General features: G+C 35.1%; 1 protein-coding gene across 1 annotated transcript in view; it reads left to right on the top strand.

The window, feature by feature from the left end:
• The window catches only part of Stam (signal transducing adaptor molecule), a 42,377-nt gene that overhangs the window by 18,677 nt on the left and 6,587 nt on the right, over positions 1-17,113 (top strand). The window contains exons 3-11 of the mRNA XM_042686074.1: positions 2,017-2,092; positions 2,173-2,268; positions 4,158-4,304; positions 7,295-7,385; positions 8,610-8,802; positions 10,375-10,469; positions 14,140-14,228; positions 16,546-16,633; positions 16,981-17,035. Coding sequence (XP_042542008.1) covers positions 2,017-2,092; positions 2,173-2,268; positions 4,158-4,304; positions 7,295-7,385; positions 8,610-8,802; positions 10,375-10,469; positions 14,140-14,228; positions 16,546-16,633; positions 16,981-17,035 — 930 coding nt within the window. The remainder of the gene's footprint in view (positions 1-2,016; positions 2,093-2,172; positions 2,269-4,157; positions 4,305-7,294; positions 7,386-8,609; positions 8,803-10,374; positions 10,470-14,139; positions 14,229-16,545; positions 16,634-16,980; positions 17,036-17,113) is intronic.

Genomic DNA, 17,113 nt, shown 5'->3' with positions numbered 1-17,113 from the left:
ATTATATAAATCTCAGGTAGCTGAGTAGATCCAGCCCTCTTTGCTTTAGATAGGAAAATCCATATTTTATTATTCTGGACTTAAAACTCGTAAAAACCCTGAAAAATTTCAGGCTTGTCAAGATAGTCATATGGTTGTTAGTGTGCCGTTCCAGTTATGAGTAAGGAGTGAAGAATGCCAATTAGGTCATATGATAAATTGGTCTGTTTAGAAATCAAGAGAACTTTTAGACTAACAGCAGTTTTCTTTATCAAGTGTTACAATAAATTTCTTTTCTCTGTTAATGTTGATTGTGTCTACATATGTAATGTAGTGTGGTAGTTGAATTAAGATTTATAATTGACTTCTGAATTAAATTGTGCTATTATTTTATATGTTTATTGCTGTTCCTTAGCTTTAGCTAAAGAGAGTTGACCAAAAGTAGAAAGCACAATGTAACTATTTTCTTGGCTGATGGATATATTTTGGTAGTAAATCCTTGACTTTAATAGTATTTGAAGAATAAAATGATAATAGTTACTGATTATTATTTATTTTTTTTGTGCTGATCCTGGACTTGAAGTCTGGGCCTGGGCACTGTTCCTGAGCTTTTTTGCTCATGGCTGGTACTCTACCCCTTGAGCTACACCTTCACTTTTGGCTTTTTGGTGGTTAATTGGAGACAAGAGTTTCACAGATTTTCCTACCTGGACTGGCTTTGAAACACAATCCACAGATCTCAGCCTCCTGAATAGCTAGGATCATAAACGTGAGCCACTGGCGTTTGGCTAATTTTCAGAGGTATCAGTCCGTCATGGCAGAGGAGGAACTGCAAAGCACAGCAGCTTGCATCGTGGAGGTCAAAAAGCAGAGATAATGACTGCTAATAAACTTTCTCTGTTTACCATTTTCATTCCATTTGGGCCCTACCGTATGGGATGGTGCCATCCATTTTCATGCTTCCTGAATTTTGATTTCTTTCTACTCAGTTTAGTGATATTGCTTACTCTCTTCTTGGGATCACCATCCTTTCACTGTGATCTGCAGTTAGGTAGTGAGTATACACTAATATAGGAAGGAGGTTGAGACAACCCTATAGTTTAAATAATGTGTCTTCTTCCTTGGGGAATTATTCAACAGTACTGCCTATAGCCTAATGTCTAACATTTGTGTGTGTGTGTAAATCTGTTAAATGTGATTATTATGTATAGTATAATACAACTATTACATCAGATATTTTTTCCTTTAAAAGAAATTGACAGCAATATCATTTGACTTAAAGCCAGAAGAGATGTACCTTCCCTGGTTCTAAGATATGGGCAGGTGGGGAGTGAGCTTAGAGGAATAGGTTGGAAATTGGACCAGCAGTCAGAAGCCACTGAGGAAGATACAACATGGGAAACTTCCACAGTGTTTTGTCCTTATCAAGAAGGAATGTCTTAATTATACTCTTGCATCCCTGTAAACAGTCTCCATATGGGGTGCAATGTCCTTGAGTGTCAGATTTCTTGAGTGCCTAACTGGCATATTCCACTCCGTGGGCTTGTCTGTACTTCCTCTTTCCCGTGGTGGTTGTAGAACAGCGGCTGACCCACTGTAGCCAGCTCCTGGAGGTGATCAGGCATGGCTTAGGCCCAGAGAAAGCTGGACCTACTACTGTGGGACACATTTGTCCATATATATTTAAAACTTATTTTCTCAGTTTTCTAATTGTACAGCAGGAATATAAATTTGGTCACATTAATTCCATCACAGCTGGAGCTGTAAGTCTTAGGCCTACCAAGGCCTATTTTTAAAACCCTTCCATGTACAATTAGCTTGAAATGTCTAAACTATGATTAGTAAGCAAGAGAGTTAATTTTATTTGAAAAATTTGAAAGGAACTAGTTAGTGTACAGTTTTTTAAACATATCATTAATAAAAATTAGACTACTCTACCATATCATTACTTTTGTATAGTAGTCTGTTGGCTGCCAAAACTTAAGGAGGAGGGGAAGGCTAGATATATTATTAACCATTATGTTTCTCATTTTGCAGTCCTAAAGATTGTCTCCGGTCTATTATGAGGCGAGTGAACCATAAAGACCCCCATGTTGCTATGCAAGCTCTGACTGTAAGTTGTTTCATTTTAAGCTGTACTGGAAAGTATTTGCCAGAATTGAGCCTCTTTAACCTCTGATTTTATGTTTCTAGCTTCTAGGAGCATGTGTATCAAACTGTGGCAAAATTTTTCATTTAGAAGTATGTTCACGAGATTTTGCTAGTGAAGTAAGCAACGTATTAAATAAGGTATGTAGTGTTATTTTGGAAATTAAGATAGTCTTCTTCATGTATTCTAATGTTCTGCTCTACACATTTCCAATCACAAAGGACTATTCTGTGTGTGTCCTAGGCCATGTTGCGACTATATGTCTGTTCTATGCTTTCCATATTAATTTGAGAGTTGATTTTTTTTTCTTTTTTTGGCCAGTCCTGGGGCTTGAACTCAGGGCCTGGGCACTGTCTCAAGGCTAGCATTCTACTACTAAGCCACATTCCCAGCCTGAGAGTTGATTTTTTTCAAGCCACAATAAAGTGAGTTTTAACTTTTCCCATCTTCATTTCTTTCATCTAAGAAAACATATTTCTTTATCTAATTAAATAATATCCATGTATTTTAGGCATAGTTTTTGTCATCATTTTTTTTTTTGTAGCCACAGAACTATTTTTCTAATGTTGACCTCTTTAGAAAAGACTGCCAGAATATGAGGCATTGTTGAATTTTCATCATACATGATAGTCATTACAGGATTTTAGTGCTGTATATGTTTTAGCATTATAATGCTATCATTATCATGTCAGCCAAAATTTTCAGTTGCCCCAAAAGTGATGGCTGGGAATTTTCTTCCAGCGATTGTCCCAAACCATCCTTAGATGGGCCACTATGATTCCAAAGGGAGAAGCACTGATTGTTTCAAAGCATTTGTCACATTGACTTCTGTACGTTGGCTGGCAGTGCTCTTCTGATGACATTGAGAAAAGGACGTTCTGTTTAGTTCTATCTTGAATGAGGTGGTCAGGACATGGAGTTTCTATGAGGGTTTAAGAAATTTACCTCAGACAAAGGCAAGTGTTTGTTTACCAACATCTTTGATCTTTCAGTGTTTCATACAACAACTTGGATAATTTTTATCCATGCCTGGGAATGTTTAGGGTCCTTGTTTGGGTGCAAGTATGTAGAAGAAAATAGGTAGCTGGCCAGACCACACAGAGGTCAAAATGTTCTGTGTTTCTCCAGGACACAGAAACACAGTAGGGGAACCTGGGTGGCCTTGAAATTGCCAACTTATTTGCATGTGAGACCAAAACTTCAGTTCTACAATTCAGGGAATTAAAAAAAAATTAGTAAGTAATATGAGTTTTCTTAGTAAACATTTGTTCTAGCTACTTGGGAAGTGGGGAGGCAGAGATTGGGAGAATCATGATACAGTGGCAACCAGGCCAAATCAAAAACCAAACAAAAACTCAAATTCTTGAGACCCTATCATAACTAATAAAAGCTGGGTATGACAATACATTTCTGTCATCCCATTAGCAAGAAGCTAAATAGGAATGTCATATTCCAGGATGGCCTAAACATAAACAGGAAACCTTATTTGAAAAATAACTAAAGCAAAAGGGATGAAGTCGTGGGCTCAAGGGTTAGAGTACCTAATTTAAAAAGGTGTGGCCCTGAGCTCAAATCCCAGTATGGCCAAGAAAAAAAAGGAATTGAGGAACTGTACCAGTAATTCTGTCCCTGACAGTTTTCCATTGGTCTTCAAAAAGCAAGATAAAAATAAACCAATTTATCTTTCTGATGTGTAAAGTATATTTTAGTTGCAGAATTCTCTAAAAATCCATGTCTTTCTGATTTTCATAATTAAGCTATTGCATATCTAATGTTGAATTTTGAAGTGATTCAGATATAATTTTATATATATGTTAAACGACATTTCTAATAATTGCATTTTCTTATTTTCACATGGGTCTATAGGAATAAATTATGATTCAGAAAGATATATATATATATATGACTTCTCTATTTCAAATATTTGAAATAAATAATTTGTAATTTTCTAACATTTCTGTATTAAATGTCTATATTAAATGTCTAGTGAAGAAATAGGTACTTTATATTCTTTTTCCCTATTCCTTAGGGTCATCCTAAAGTTTGTGAGAAATTAAAGGCGCTAATGGTGGAGTGGACAGATGAATTTAAGAATGACCCTCAGCTTAGCCTAATATCAGCAATGATTAAAAACCTTAAGGAACAAGGAGTTACCTTCCCAGCTATTGGCTCTCAGGTATTTTGAAAGTCTCTTGTGTTACGGTTTGCATTTCCATAGTAGCATGTTTGTTTGACATTTTCTTTACTGCATTCCTGCTACTTTTATGTTAGTCTTAAATTCAGAGGTGCCTAAAATGCCATAGTGGAATATGCCATTGTCCCATCTTCATCTCTCCCACTATTTCACCTTTATAAATCAAGTGGCTTGCAATTGCAAACCTTTTAACATAGATTAACGTAGTTACAATCAGAATTACTTTTTTAAATCAGGTAGTCCTATAACGGTCTCAGTAAATTTTCATAATGCTATAATTTTATCTACAAAGAATGACAGCTCAGATATCCGTGTATCTTTAAACTTTAGGGATGAGTTTTAAGATGTTTTTACTAGGAAATTATATTAAAAATGAAAAGGAGATAGGAGGAAGAAATGAAAGAGATGCATACAAAACTGCTTTTCCTTAATAAGAACCAGAATATAAGTCCTCTTCTTCTTGCTCAACTGATATGATTGAACTGGTTTACTCCTCCCCTACCCCAACATTGTTGATTTAATGGGATCAATCTTTGATTTATGTCATATAGGAAAAAGATGAAGTGATATCTTCTGTATTTGTTTTTTAGATAGCATCCTTTAGGGTGCCCAACTGATGTGTAGCTGGCCAAAAATGTTTGGTATTTAATATAGTGCCTGTCTTGTAGTGTCTGGATCAGGACAAATGTTGAGTGGTGTGAAATAATGACGGGAACACCCTCTCTATGAAGGACTTGCCATCTCAGTACTTCAAGGAGTTTTGTAGATTACTGCTTTCACCCACAGATATCTAGATTTTCTTTCTACAGCATTTCCATTTTGGAGTGCTCTTAAGATTGTGAAAATCTAGGAATATATCTGAGAGAGCATGGAAGCAAAGGACATTTTTCTCTTACGGGAAAAAATCAGTTTATGATGAATTTTATAGTGCTTTGAGGCATTTTCATGTTAGTTGGCGTTTACTAAGAATAATTTTGAAATCTATAATTAAGGGACAGTTTTATTCAGTGTAATCCAAAATATGTTGATACCAGAAGCAATGTGTATTTATATAACAGTTGATTGACTTCAGAGAACCAGACAATTCAGATACTTGATAGAATTGCATCTTTTATACCTATTCTAGAACTTGTTATACAAAATGTTATTCATCGATAAGCCTTATGAGGATAATACAGTTAAAAAGTAGTGGAAATGGGATTTGAAACCATGTTTGCCTGACTCCAAAACTTGGCTTTTTAATCACCATTTCATCATACCTTGTTTGACAGTGTTATTAGAGGAACACAGAAGAGAATGTATAATTACAGAGTTTAGGAGAAAGTGATGCTTTTAGCTGCCTGCTGATTGGTGAGTTGACTAAAGAGTTGACTAACCAGTGATGTAACTAGAGGAGGAAGAATACTGTAAGTTGGAGTAAATGGGGTATAGGCCAGTACATTGGCTGCTCAGGAGCTGCTAGCAGCTTCTAGTGTCTGGTAGAATGGTTGAAATGAACCTGGCAAAACAAGCTGAATTTTGATTTGGAGTGAATGCATGCAAAAAATGAGAAGCTTGTCATTCTAGACATGTGAATCACATTGTATGTGTACTTACTGTACATTATCTTATTTATATAAGATATGTTTATTTTTATTATAAGATATATAACTATTCTTACTTATATAAGTTATGTTTAATTTGAGCAGTAGTATACTGCCAAAATTTTAGTTTATAATAGCATTTTAGGCCACTTCAGGTTGTTCATAAAGAGATAACTACTGAAGTAAGTGTTTTGAACTGTTTGTTTTTAAAATAATCATCTGCTTCCATCTTCTAACCTCTCAGTTTAACCTTGTACGCAAAAAGAGTTTTTCACTTTTTTTTCTTTAGTTGATCATGGGGCTTGAACTCAGGGCCTGGGTGCTGTCCCTGAGCTCTTTTTTTTTTCTTTTTAGTATTTCTACCTTTCAGTATCAAATTTATTAAATATAATTCTGCTTAATACTTAACATTTAAGTAAAACAAATTATTTCTCCCAAAATAATAAAATTACTTTTATTATTTTATTGAAATAAAATTGTACCTTTTAAAAGTACAATTGAATAAATTCATCAATGGAAACTTTTAACCTAAGCATACTACAAATATCATCACAATGAAGATAACAAATATCATTATTACTCCCGTGCTTTTGATAGTTGTTCAGTCATTCGCAATCCTTAAGTATTTACTATTTTTGATGCTGACATTATTGTTTAGTATAAATTTCTGATTATCTGTTCAAGTATATAAGAATACAGTTGGTCTTTGTAGTAATTGTAAGAATACAGTTGGTCTTTGTAGTAATTAAACTCCCTACTCCTCGGTTTTTGTAGGTTTCATAAGATTTATTTTCTCTATACTGCTCCATCTTCTATTTGTAAAAAAGTGTTTTTTTTTTTTCTTCTTTTCAGATCTGAGTAATTTTATTTGATTTTCTTATATTATTGCTTGGATACAATTGGCAGTCGAGTGTTAATTGTAAAAGCAAAAACATTTCCCTGTGAGTGGAGCAGAAACACACAACTCTTTTGCTTTAGCCAACATTCTACCACTTTGAGTTTTCTTGTGTTTAATTGGAGAAAGAGTTTCATGGACTTTGCTGCCCAGGCTGGCTTCCAGCCATAATCCTCAGATTTCAGTCTCCTCAGTAGCTAGGGATACAGGTGTGAGCCACTGGCACCAAGCTTGCTTTTCACTTTTAAGTGTCCAGATGCTTTTTATTCTCTTTTTCCTGATTTTGACTGTTCCCTCTCCTTTGTAAGGTGGAATATTTTTCAGATTGGATTCTTCTTTTAGAAATCTATAGTAGTTTGTTGAAAGTAGTAGATGGATACAAGTTCTTAGACTAGGTATTTGTTGGGGAATTTAAGAGAACTCTCAAATATTGTGTTCTTTGTGTGTGTGTGTGTGTGTGTATGTGTGTGTGTGTGTGTGTGTGTGTGTGTCAGGCTGCAGAACAAGCAAAAGCAAGTCCAGCTTTAGCAGCCAAGGATCCGGGAACTGCAGCCAACAAAAAGGAAGAAGAAGACTTAGCAAAAGGTATGTCCCTGGATGTGTTAAGAAAACTAAGCAGCTTCTTATTTTTGTTGTTATTATTGTGGTGATGGTGGTGTTGGGTCTTGAATTTAGGGCCTTGCGTGATGCTCTACACTAAGCCATGCCTCTGGCCATAGATTTTCCTTTAGATATTGAAAGATAAAAGAAAATTACAACTAAAGTAGAAATATACCCTACTCCCTCTTTAGTGCCATTTCTTTCCTCTTCAGGGGCAACTACTACCATGTATGTACTTTCAGTCTATGTTTTTGTATTTTCATTACATTGTATATCCAAAAACCAATATCACATACTTTTGTTGCTCACCAAATTCTTTTTTTTATAAGCAGTACTTTGGAAGTACCACATGCAACTTGATTTTTTTTATTATGTTTGAAATCTGTTTATGATGAGACCCTATAAGTTAATTTGTTTTAATATTTAATAATTCCAATGAAGTAGCATATTATATCCTTTCTGTTCTCTACTGGTAGGCATTTGTGTTCTTTCTGGTTTTTTTTTTATACTGACAGTGTGTGGTAAATGTTCATCTACATGTTTTCTTGCACATATGTATATAATACTATGGATGACTAAGTGATATTGTTGGATAATGGAAGAGATGTGTTTTCAACTTTGCTAAATGTTTGAATGATTTTATTTCTCCATACACAATGTATTGAGGCTTAATTCTGAATATTTATAATTTCCTGAAAACAGTTGATACTGGCACAAGTTTAATTTTTGTGACTGATGGGTTTGAAGTAACAATAAGTTCTAGGTGAACTTGAAACACTTAAATTTTCCAGGTGATTTTGATGATCATTTTGAGAACTTAAAATATTAAATATCTGTTACTAAACATTCTTTAAAAGTATATTTTTATTGTCTAGCATAATTAAAACTTTTATCTTTTTCAGTAAAAGTAATAGTCAGGGCCTGGCTGAGTGGCTGAAGAGGTAGAGTGCTTGCTTAGCAAGCATGAACACCTGAGTTCAAATCATAGTCTCCCATGGCCAAAATAGTCATGAACAGTTTTTTAAGATTTATCTTTATATTTTCACTTGTGAGTGAATGAACATAATTGACATAATGATTTGTGTTCACTATGTGAAGTTTGGTCCTATTTTTTTTCTATACTGTGAGGAAAAAAAATGTTACTTGTTCGTGAGTTATGTTTTGTACCTTTTGAGATTGTCGGGGTCTTTAAAACTCATTATTTTCCAGCCATTGAGCTGTCCCTCAAGGAGCAAAGGCAGCAGTCAACTACCCTTTCCACTTTGTACCCAAGCACCTCCAGTCTTCTAACTAATCACCAACATGAAGGCCGAAAAGTTCGGGCCATCTATGACTTTGAAGCTGCTGAAGATAATGAACTTACGTTTAAAGCTGGAGAAATTATTACAGTTCTTGATGACAGGTAGTGATTAGTTATAAGTTACAATTATAATTCTTGTGAAAATATAAGCAATACTTTTGTGTTTCACATTATTACTCTTTAATGCAGTTACCAGATGTAATCAAAATATTAACCAGATATTTAGATGATAATTTATTTGCTTCTCTGTCTTTTATATATTCTTATTTTGTAGCTTAGGGTTTTGTCTCATTTTTTAAGATTTTATATTTTTTTGTAAGCCTATTTGTGGTTCCACTTAAAAATACAGATGGTTAAATCATTTTAAACATTTTAGAAAATACATTGACTTTAGAAAATACACTAGTTTTTGAGCTGGGCGCTGGGGGCTCATGTCTGTAATCCTAGCTACTCAGGAGGCTGAGATTCTGAGGATTAAAGTTCAAAGCCAGCCGGGGTAGGAAAGTCCATGAGATGCTTATCTCCAATAAACTAGAAAACCAGAAGTGGTGCTGTGTGTGGCTCAAGTGGTAGAGCACTTGCCTTGAGCTGAAGAGCACAGGGACAGCTCCAAAGCCCACAGTTCAAGCCCCATGACTGACAGAGCAAAAAAGAAAATATACTAGTTTTGTAAGAAGTTCCTAATTTCTTGATTTTACTTATGCAGAACAATATCCATGTGGAACAAAATGATTTTATGCTACATTAACAGAGAAGTGCATCATTTTTTCAAACTACAGCTAGATGATGATTTAAGTGACAATCAGTACTAGTAGAATTTGCAAGTGGTTTTTAAAAAATAAGTTGAGATTGATTTAGGGTTATCTCTGTATTGTCATTGACTAGCCATTTTTGTTGCCATAATAAACCACTGTGGTCTGGGTGATTTAAATAACAAATTCATTTCTTACAGTTGTAAAGGAAGAAAAGTACAGATCCCCCAGAGTCCATTGTTCCTCTTATTACAAGTAGGGAATAAGATTACCAATCCCATTCCAGACTTTCTCCATATTACCTAATCCTCTTCTAAAGACCCCTCTATCACCATGGAAATTAGGATTTCAAAAGACAAATTTTAGATCAGATTGTAGCATTTATATTTTAACATTTTCATGTATACAGAAAGCTGTAAAATTTGATACTTAGAATGACACAAAACTTGAGTTTTTTAGTGACCACATACTTGCTTTCTAAGTAGTGAGCATGGAGAAATATATGGTGTTTGTGTTTAGATACTGAAAGTGTGCTCTTTGTGAAGTATTGTACTCTGGGAGGTATGGTGTAGCTTGCTAATGAGTACTAGTAAGAACAATGGTTTAGTGTGAATTAGTCTACCTTTATATCTTACGATCAACAGTCTGGAGCCCTTGAGCCACCTAAAATTGAGTTTTTAAGCAGTAGGATGATAGGGTTCATAGATTTTCCATTAGATTCTCAAAGTAGTCACTGATCTTCAAAAAGATGCAGACCTGCAGAGATTGTTTCAGGCCTCATTTCTTATTGGTAGTGAAGATCCATTCATTGGCTTCTTTAGTAGATTGTTGTGGGATTCCAATCTAGCAGTAAGTTAAATAGTATAAAAGATAAAAAATTATAGAGATGAAAATATAGTAAAGCATTCTTTTTTGTTCATAGTGATCCTAACTGGTGGAAAGGTGAAACTCATCAAGGCATAGGATTGTTTCCCTCTAATTTTGTGACTGCTGATCTCACTGCTGAGCCAGAAATGAGTAAGTGTTTTTCAGTCTGTCCACCAATGATAGATAATCCACAGTCTTCTCAATGAAAGTTGGGTTAAAGTCAACTGTCTGGAGCAGTGGCTTTTCAAATGCTAGTGGACTAGGTATTCGTTGAAAATTGCAAAAATAGGGCTGGGAAGGTGGCTCAGTGGTAGAGCGCTTGCCTTGCATGCATGAGGCCCTGGGTTCAATTCCTCAGCACCACATAAGCAGAAAAAGCCGGAAGTGGTGCTGTGGCTCAAGAGATAGAACGCTAGCCGTGAGCTGAAGAGCTGAGGGACAGCGCCCAGGCCTGGAGTTGAGGCCTCACAACCAGAAAAATAAATAAATAAATAAATAAATAAATAAATAAATAATGCAGAAATAACCTGTAAAAATTGAAGTCCTTTAATCTGTCAAGATTATTTCCAGACAGAATATAGACTTTTTAATAGCATCTGTAACCATTTGTATAAATGTGATTATAAAAGTACAAGTCATTAAGAAGTGTTCTTTTCAGCTAAAGAGTGACAAAACAGTGTGACCTCTTAAAGGGCAGGGCAGCTTTTTGGTTTCTAGCCCTAGACTTGACAGCAATCCTATGTCCCCAGGTCAGGTATACTGAAGGAGCCATATTAACTGTGGTATTTAACTAATATGTAATGATTATTTTGTTGTATTCTCAAACTTTTGATGATGAGGAAAAAGAACTAGAATATGAGGCCATGGAGAAAAAGCAGTTTTCAAGGCAGCTATAATAGTTGCAGGAGATATAATCGCCATTATTCTATCAGAGTATTGGGGTACATTTATTGGTGACACTGAATTTCATAGTGAATTTGAGCCATCAAGTTTAAGCTTCTGTTACTTAAGAAAACATGTGTTCAGGCCTGGGAAAGCTTTCTATTAGTGACTGCAAGACTTAAAATTTCTACATTTTCTATGTAAGTTTGTAACCTGCAGTCTCCAGCTATATGCCTTTTTGTCTTCCAAAGAAAGTGACAAGCCATAACATCCCCAGTTATTTTTTAGTTCATAGGAATTTTATGACTTTTTGTCTTCGCATCTTTATTTTTCTCCCATTTGCACTGGATCTTACCTACAATGTATGTTACATACATATTTATAGAATAAATAATGTGTAAATAACATGTGTTAACAGTGAATATATACTTCACTTCTCTTTGAAGAGAGAGTTTTAACCTCTCGCAGTTACTGCCAGCTTATCTTGTTTCACTTTTTTTTTTTGTCGGTCATGGGCCTGAACCCTGGGCCTGGGTGCTGTTCCTCAGCTCTTCAGCTCAAGGCTAGCGCTCTACCACTTGAGCCACAGCCCCACTTCTGGCTTTTTCTGCTTATGTGGTGCTAAGGAATCAAACCCAGGACCTCATGCATGCAAGGCAAGCACTCTACCACTGAGCCAACTTCCTACCCCCTTGTATCACTTTTGTAGCGCAGATTTCAGTCATGTTCTTTTTTGCTATTACTAAAAACATGTGATGATTTATTTCAATGGCATTGTATAGTATTCTTTTTAATAACTTGGGCAGGTTGTATTGTTCTTTGGGTATTGCGGTTTTATTTTGTTTTAGTGCACCACGTGTTAGAAAGATTAAAATGGTTTTGGACTGTTCTTCAAGACAATTTAAGATGTCATGCATTAATGTGAGTCATGTCTGTCTCAATTTTTTTCCATTGTATGGCAGAGCAACTTTATTATGAGCTTTCTAGTATTTTGTGTCACTGGGCAATGAAAAGAGAAACAGAAGGATCCAAGTTCATGTAATTTAATTGTGATTTTCAAACTTGAAAAATGGTTGCTATATGATCCACATTTAATCTGTCATATAGAAACATTTTTTCTACTTAGTTGTCTTGGAGTTATAGTTTGATACTGTGAAAATGTCATATATATATATATATATATATATATATATATACGAAAGCAATATTTTTACAGTCCACACATATAGTATTAGAAGCTGTGTGGAAGAGGGCTCCAAACTGCATTGTCAGCTGTATTCTCTTCTGAGTAAGAGCCAATGCAGTACTGTATCAGCTTCCTATTTGTTAATAACTTACAGTGTAAAACACAAAAGTTTCTGTAAGCAGATGTCTCTTTTCCCTTGTGGGAAAATGAACCTGCTGAAGTTTTTTTGTTTGTAGAATTTTGGTTTATGGTATTTTGAATGGAGTGAACATATTCTTCATGTTGGAAATCCAAGTGTTCCTATTTTATGTAAAGGCACACAACACAAAATTCAGTGTTGGTTAAGACTTGTTTTCAGAATAAAATCACAAGCCAGACCCCCCCCCCACTGGTTTGCTAAGAGAACAAGATGGATTGACAGTCAAATCCAGGCATTGCTATTTATTAGGTTTGCTCTTCTAGTTTCTTATTTGATCTTTCTAAAACACCTTTCTTAAAAAATGGGCTTATCATATAGATTTGTTTTGGAGAGTCATTGGGGAATAATATATTCCATCAACATTGAATAGTTTATTTCCCTTTTGTTCTGGTTTGCCATCTCTCTTTCACTTTGGATTCTTAGTATTTTTATGATTTCTGAATGATCTTACTGCTGGAAGGGTGAAAAATACAAATTCTTTAGAAACCATATGTGCCTTTTAGTATTATTTGGAGAAGTTGCTATTTTAATTATTTACTAAATTATATTTTTTCTTGCTTTTTGGATTTTGTCGTTGGGTTCTTTTTTCAAGATAGGCTCTTACTTATTGTGTAGCGAGCATGACCCTTGAGGTTGAGGTTCTCTTACCTCCACTTTCATTCATTCATTTATTTATTTATTTGGGTCTGGTCGTGGGGCCTGAACTCTGGGCCTGGGCGTTGTCCCTCAGCTCTTCAGCTCAAGGCTAGCGCTCTACCACTTGAGCCACAGCGCCACTTCTGGCTTTTTTTCTTTTTCCTTATTTGGTGCTGAGGAATCAAACCCAGGGCCTCATGAATGCAAGGCAAGAGCTCTACCACTGAGCCACCTTCCCAGCCCCCTACCTCTGCTTTCTGAAAGCTGGAATTAAAAGTGTATTATCATACCTAACAGTATTAAAGATCGATTTTGGTGAGCATAAAAAAGTACTCTGTCCAATGACAACTTTTTCTTTTCATAGATGAATGTAACTAGAAAATACAGGCTTAAATTGCTGGTAAGTTAAGATCTCTGCCAAGGCCATATACACAGTTCTTCACTGGCCTGGATGTTGTTACGTTGGCAGAGTGCTGGAGCACATATAGCTGACTTTCAAACTTAGTATGTTGAAGAAGAGTGTTTTTTTTTTTTTTCTTCAAGTGAGACTTTTCTTTTAGGAAGATTGTTAATTTAGAAAGAGGATTTGTTTAAAGTTGCAGAATTCATTTATGCTATTGTTAAATTTCACTTTTTCTAGCAATTTACTGAGCTCTTTAGAGGGTGATTTATATTTGTTTTGAACATAACTACTTTAATGAAGTCTCTTATAGAAAGCATGAAGTCTTTATAAGAGAGAATTAAGAAATCTTTATGGAATTTCATAATGTTCTGCTATTGTTTCTCAAATCTGCATTCCAGTCATTTCTTAAATTGAGTCTTAGCTTGATGGGAAGAAGAAATCAATTCTAAATTTTACCTTATTACTTAAAACTTTAAATACATTCAGGATATATTATTTTAAACGTATTTTACAGTTAAAACAGAGAAGAAGACAGTACAATTTAGTGATGAAGTTCAGATAGAGACAATAGAACCAGAGCCAGAGCCAGCCTTTATTGATGAAGTAAGTAATTTTCTTGGTAATGTATTTCATACTTTGTACTAAAGTTGGAATGCTTGTTTTTTTTTAAAAATAGTTGATGGCAAGTATACTTCATATTTTCTTATTATAAAAAGTCAATATAGACAAAGCAGAGATAATTGTTGAAACTTTCTCTCTTAATTGTGCTTTTGCCCTAGGAAGACCTCATTATTTTAAATTCTCATTTAGGGGACTGAGCATGCTCCAATAAGATGGAGTCATTAGGATTTTTCTGCTCAGGTTGGAGTTCAACCATGATCCTCCCTGTCTCAGACTATTAAGTAGCTAGTCTTACAAGCATGAGCTTTCAGCACATGGCAATTTTATACATTATTTTAATTGTAAGGAAACTTAACAGAGTTAGACTTGAAAGTGTATTACCTAAGGGTAAAAAATTTTGGAAGTACAGTGAGATCAAGAAGAGAGAGGAATAATTTGAAATTCTGGGCAGACTTTGTTTTTGGTTTTGATTTGGGGCTAGAGATATAACCCAGGGCCTTTCATATGCCAAGCAAGTGCTTTACCAAACTTCATCTCTGGCCTATGTTTTACAAAATGGTAATGTTGATTACAAATTGCTTTGGTATTTGAAATCCTCTGAATATATTTAAAAGAATGAAGTTTTTGTTTTACAATGTCAATACATAATGTACTAGAAAAAATACATATCTTCTGTAACATTTTAAACAGGAAAAATCATCTTTAAGGTATGTAAAAGAATCTGTAAGTTTTGACATTATTTTGGAAAGACAGAAGCAGACAATTTTCAAAGTGCTCTTCGAGAAAAACATTGTAGAAGACTGTTTAGAGCCAAGGAATCAGCTAAGTCAAGAAAAAGCTGTATTTGGTGAAATTGCATTACAGAGAGTCTGAATATAGTCAGACTAGTGGTCTGTATAGAAACCCCATTTCTTTGATAGTAAATCATATTAACCAGTGTATAGTACTTTTAAACAAGAAAAAAAAAGATTTACATGTTAATTGACTCACTTTACCTTTCTGGGATACAGGGCTATAGCCTGATATGTGCTATCTTTATTTTAGACTTCTTTTTCCTCTTGATTTTTTGGTTTATTTTCTCATAGTTTTGAGGTTTGGACCTAGTATAGGGTAGGCAACATACTACCACTGAGTTACATCTCCAGCTTTTTTTTTAGACTTTAATCTTAAAAGGAAAATTGTGACTCTTTTACATTGAAAAATAGTATTCATATCAAAGTATATAATTTATTTGACTTGAGAAGAGTTTTTAATACATTGGGTCACTTCACTCTGAAGATTAGTTCATTACAACTGTGTTCCTTTCTTCCTTTTTTTTTTTTTTTTTGTCAATCATGGGGCTTGAACTCTGTGCCTGGGCTCTGTCCCTCAGCTCTTCAGCTAAAGGCGAGTGCTCTACCACTTGAGCCACAACACCACTTCTGGTTTTCAGGTGGTTTATTGGAGATAAGAATCTCATGGACTTTCCTGCCTGGGCTGGCTTTGAACCGCAATCCTCAGATCTCAGCCTCCTGAGTAGCTAGGATTACAGGCGTGAGCCACCAGCGCCCGGCTTAACTGTGTTCCTTTCTAGAACAGAGTTTTTATTTTAAATAACTGCTTTAGGGTTAGTGGTCTTTAAATTACTTGGCCCTGTGTACTTGTGAATAGTAGTAGTATAACTTCATAAGAACTGTTCATGGAATAAGGTTTGTAATAAACTGTTTTTTGGTAGATTAGAAATACCTATGTACTTACATAATATATATTGATGATTTATTTGTTCCATTGGTTCATAACAGCAGCATGTTTCAAAATAGAGGTGTGCCATTGGCTTAAGATGCTGTCCAGTCTTTCCTTCACAGGAGAATGGAAACTACAGTTCCAAACTAGAACACTGGTAGAAAGAAGATGGAGTAAATCTTTAGAGCTCCATTTACGAGAGTAGAAGCTGTAATGGAGCTGAGTTTGGCCTTACTGAATCAGCTGCTGTATTCATTGTGGACAAGAAATAATGACCGAGTTGTTAGTCATAGCAAGCCATCTTGAGAAGGACACCACCCCTGTCACATGGCTAAGTTAACAGCTGCTCCGAAGTGAAAGCTCACGTTTTAACGTGGTAGTCCTATTTCTTCTAATTTGAGAGAAGATCTGTTAGCAGTTTTAAAATATATAAGAATACAAAAAGTGCTGACACAGAAAGAAAATTGCTGCCCATAACTGAATTACAAGTCTTTAATTCATTATCTAGGCTGGGAGGTGAGAACAAAATATTTCACAGATTGGTTGCATTTTTTCACTATTAATTAAATTCCTGTAGGATAAGATGGACCAGCTGCTACAGATGTTGCAGAGTACAGACCCCAGTGATAATCAGCCAGACCTCCCAGAGCTCCTTCACCTGGAAGGTAAGCCTGGTTTTCTGTTTGCCTTGGAAACAAAAAATAGAGGTTGAGGTAATATCTAGTGTTCTGTATTTCAAAGTGGTTTTGGACAAGTGATCTTTAAAATGTATTGTTTCTTCTTAGACATACCATTTAAACCTTAAGTAGGGTTTGTACGCATTTAACATCATAGAGTCTTTTAATTAAGCTGTCACCATCATACTTTTAAGAAAACCAATTTTGGTTTATGGTATGTGAAATTACTATAATTTTTATTATTCCAAATTAAACTTTTATTCCTCTATGAATATCAAAAGTTCACTTTCTTTTGTTGTGTTTTTTCCTTGTTTCTTCAAATACTGTCATCTTAGCAATGTGTCATCAGATGGGACCACTCATTGATGAGAAGCTGGAAGATATTGATAGGTAAGGGAATCCTGGACTGTATTTGCATTGTACATCTTTGCTGAGACTGTCTCTAAGTTGCAGGGTGGGCTTTGTCTG

Source organism: Dipodomys spectabilis, unplaced genomic scaffold, assembly GCF_019054845.1.
Source record: "Dipodomys spectabilis isolate Male_0828 unplaced genomic scaffold, ASM1905484v1 ptg000096l, whole genome shotgun sequence".
Lineage (NCBI taxonomy): Eukaryota > Metazoa > Chordata > Mammalia > Rodentia > Heteromyidae > Dipodomys > Dipodomys spectabilis.
Note: the sequence above shows the minus strand (reverse complement) of the source record. Positions and strands in the feature narration are given on the sequence as shown.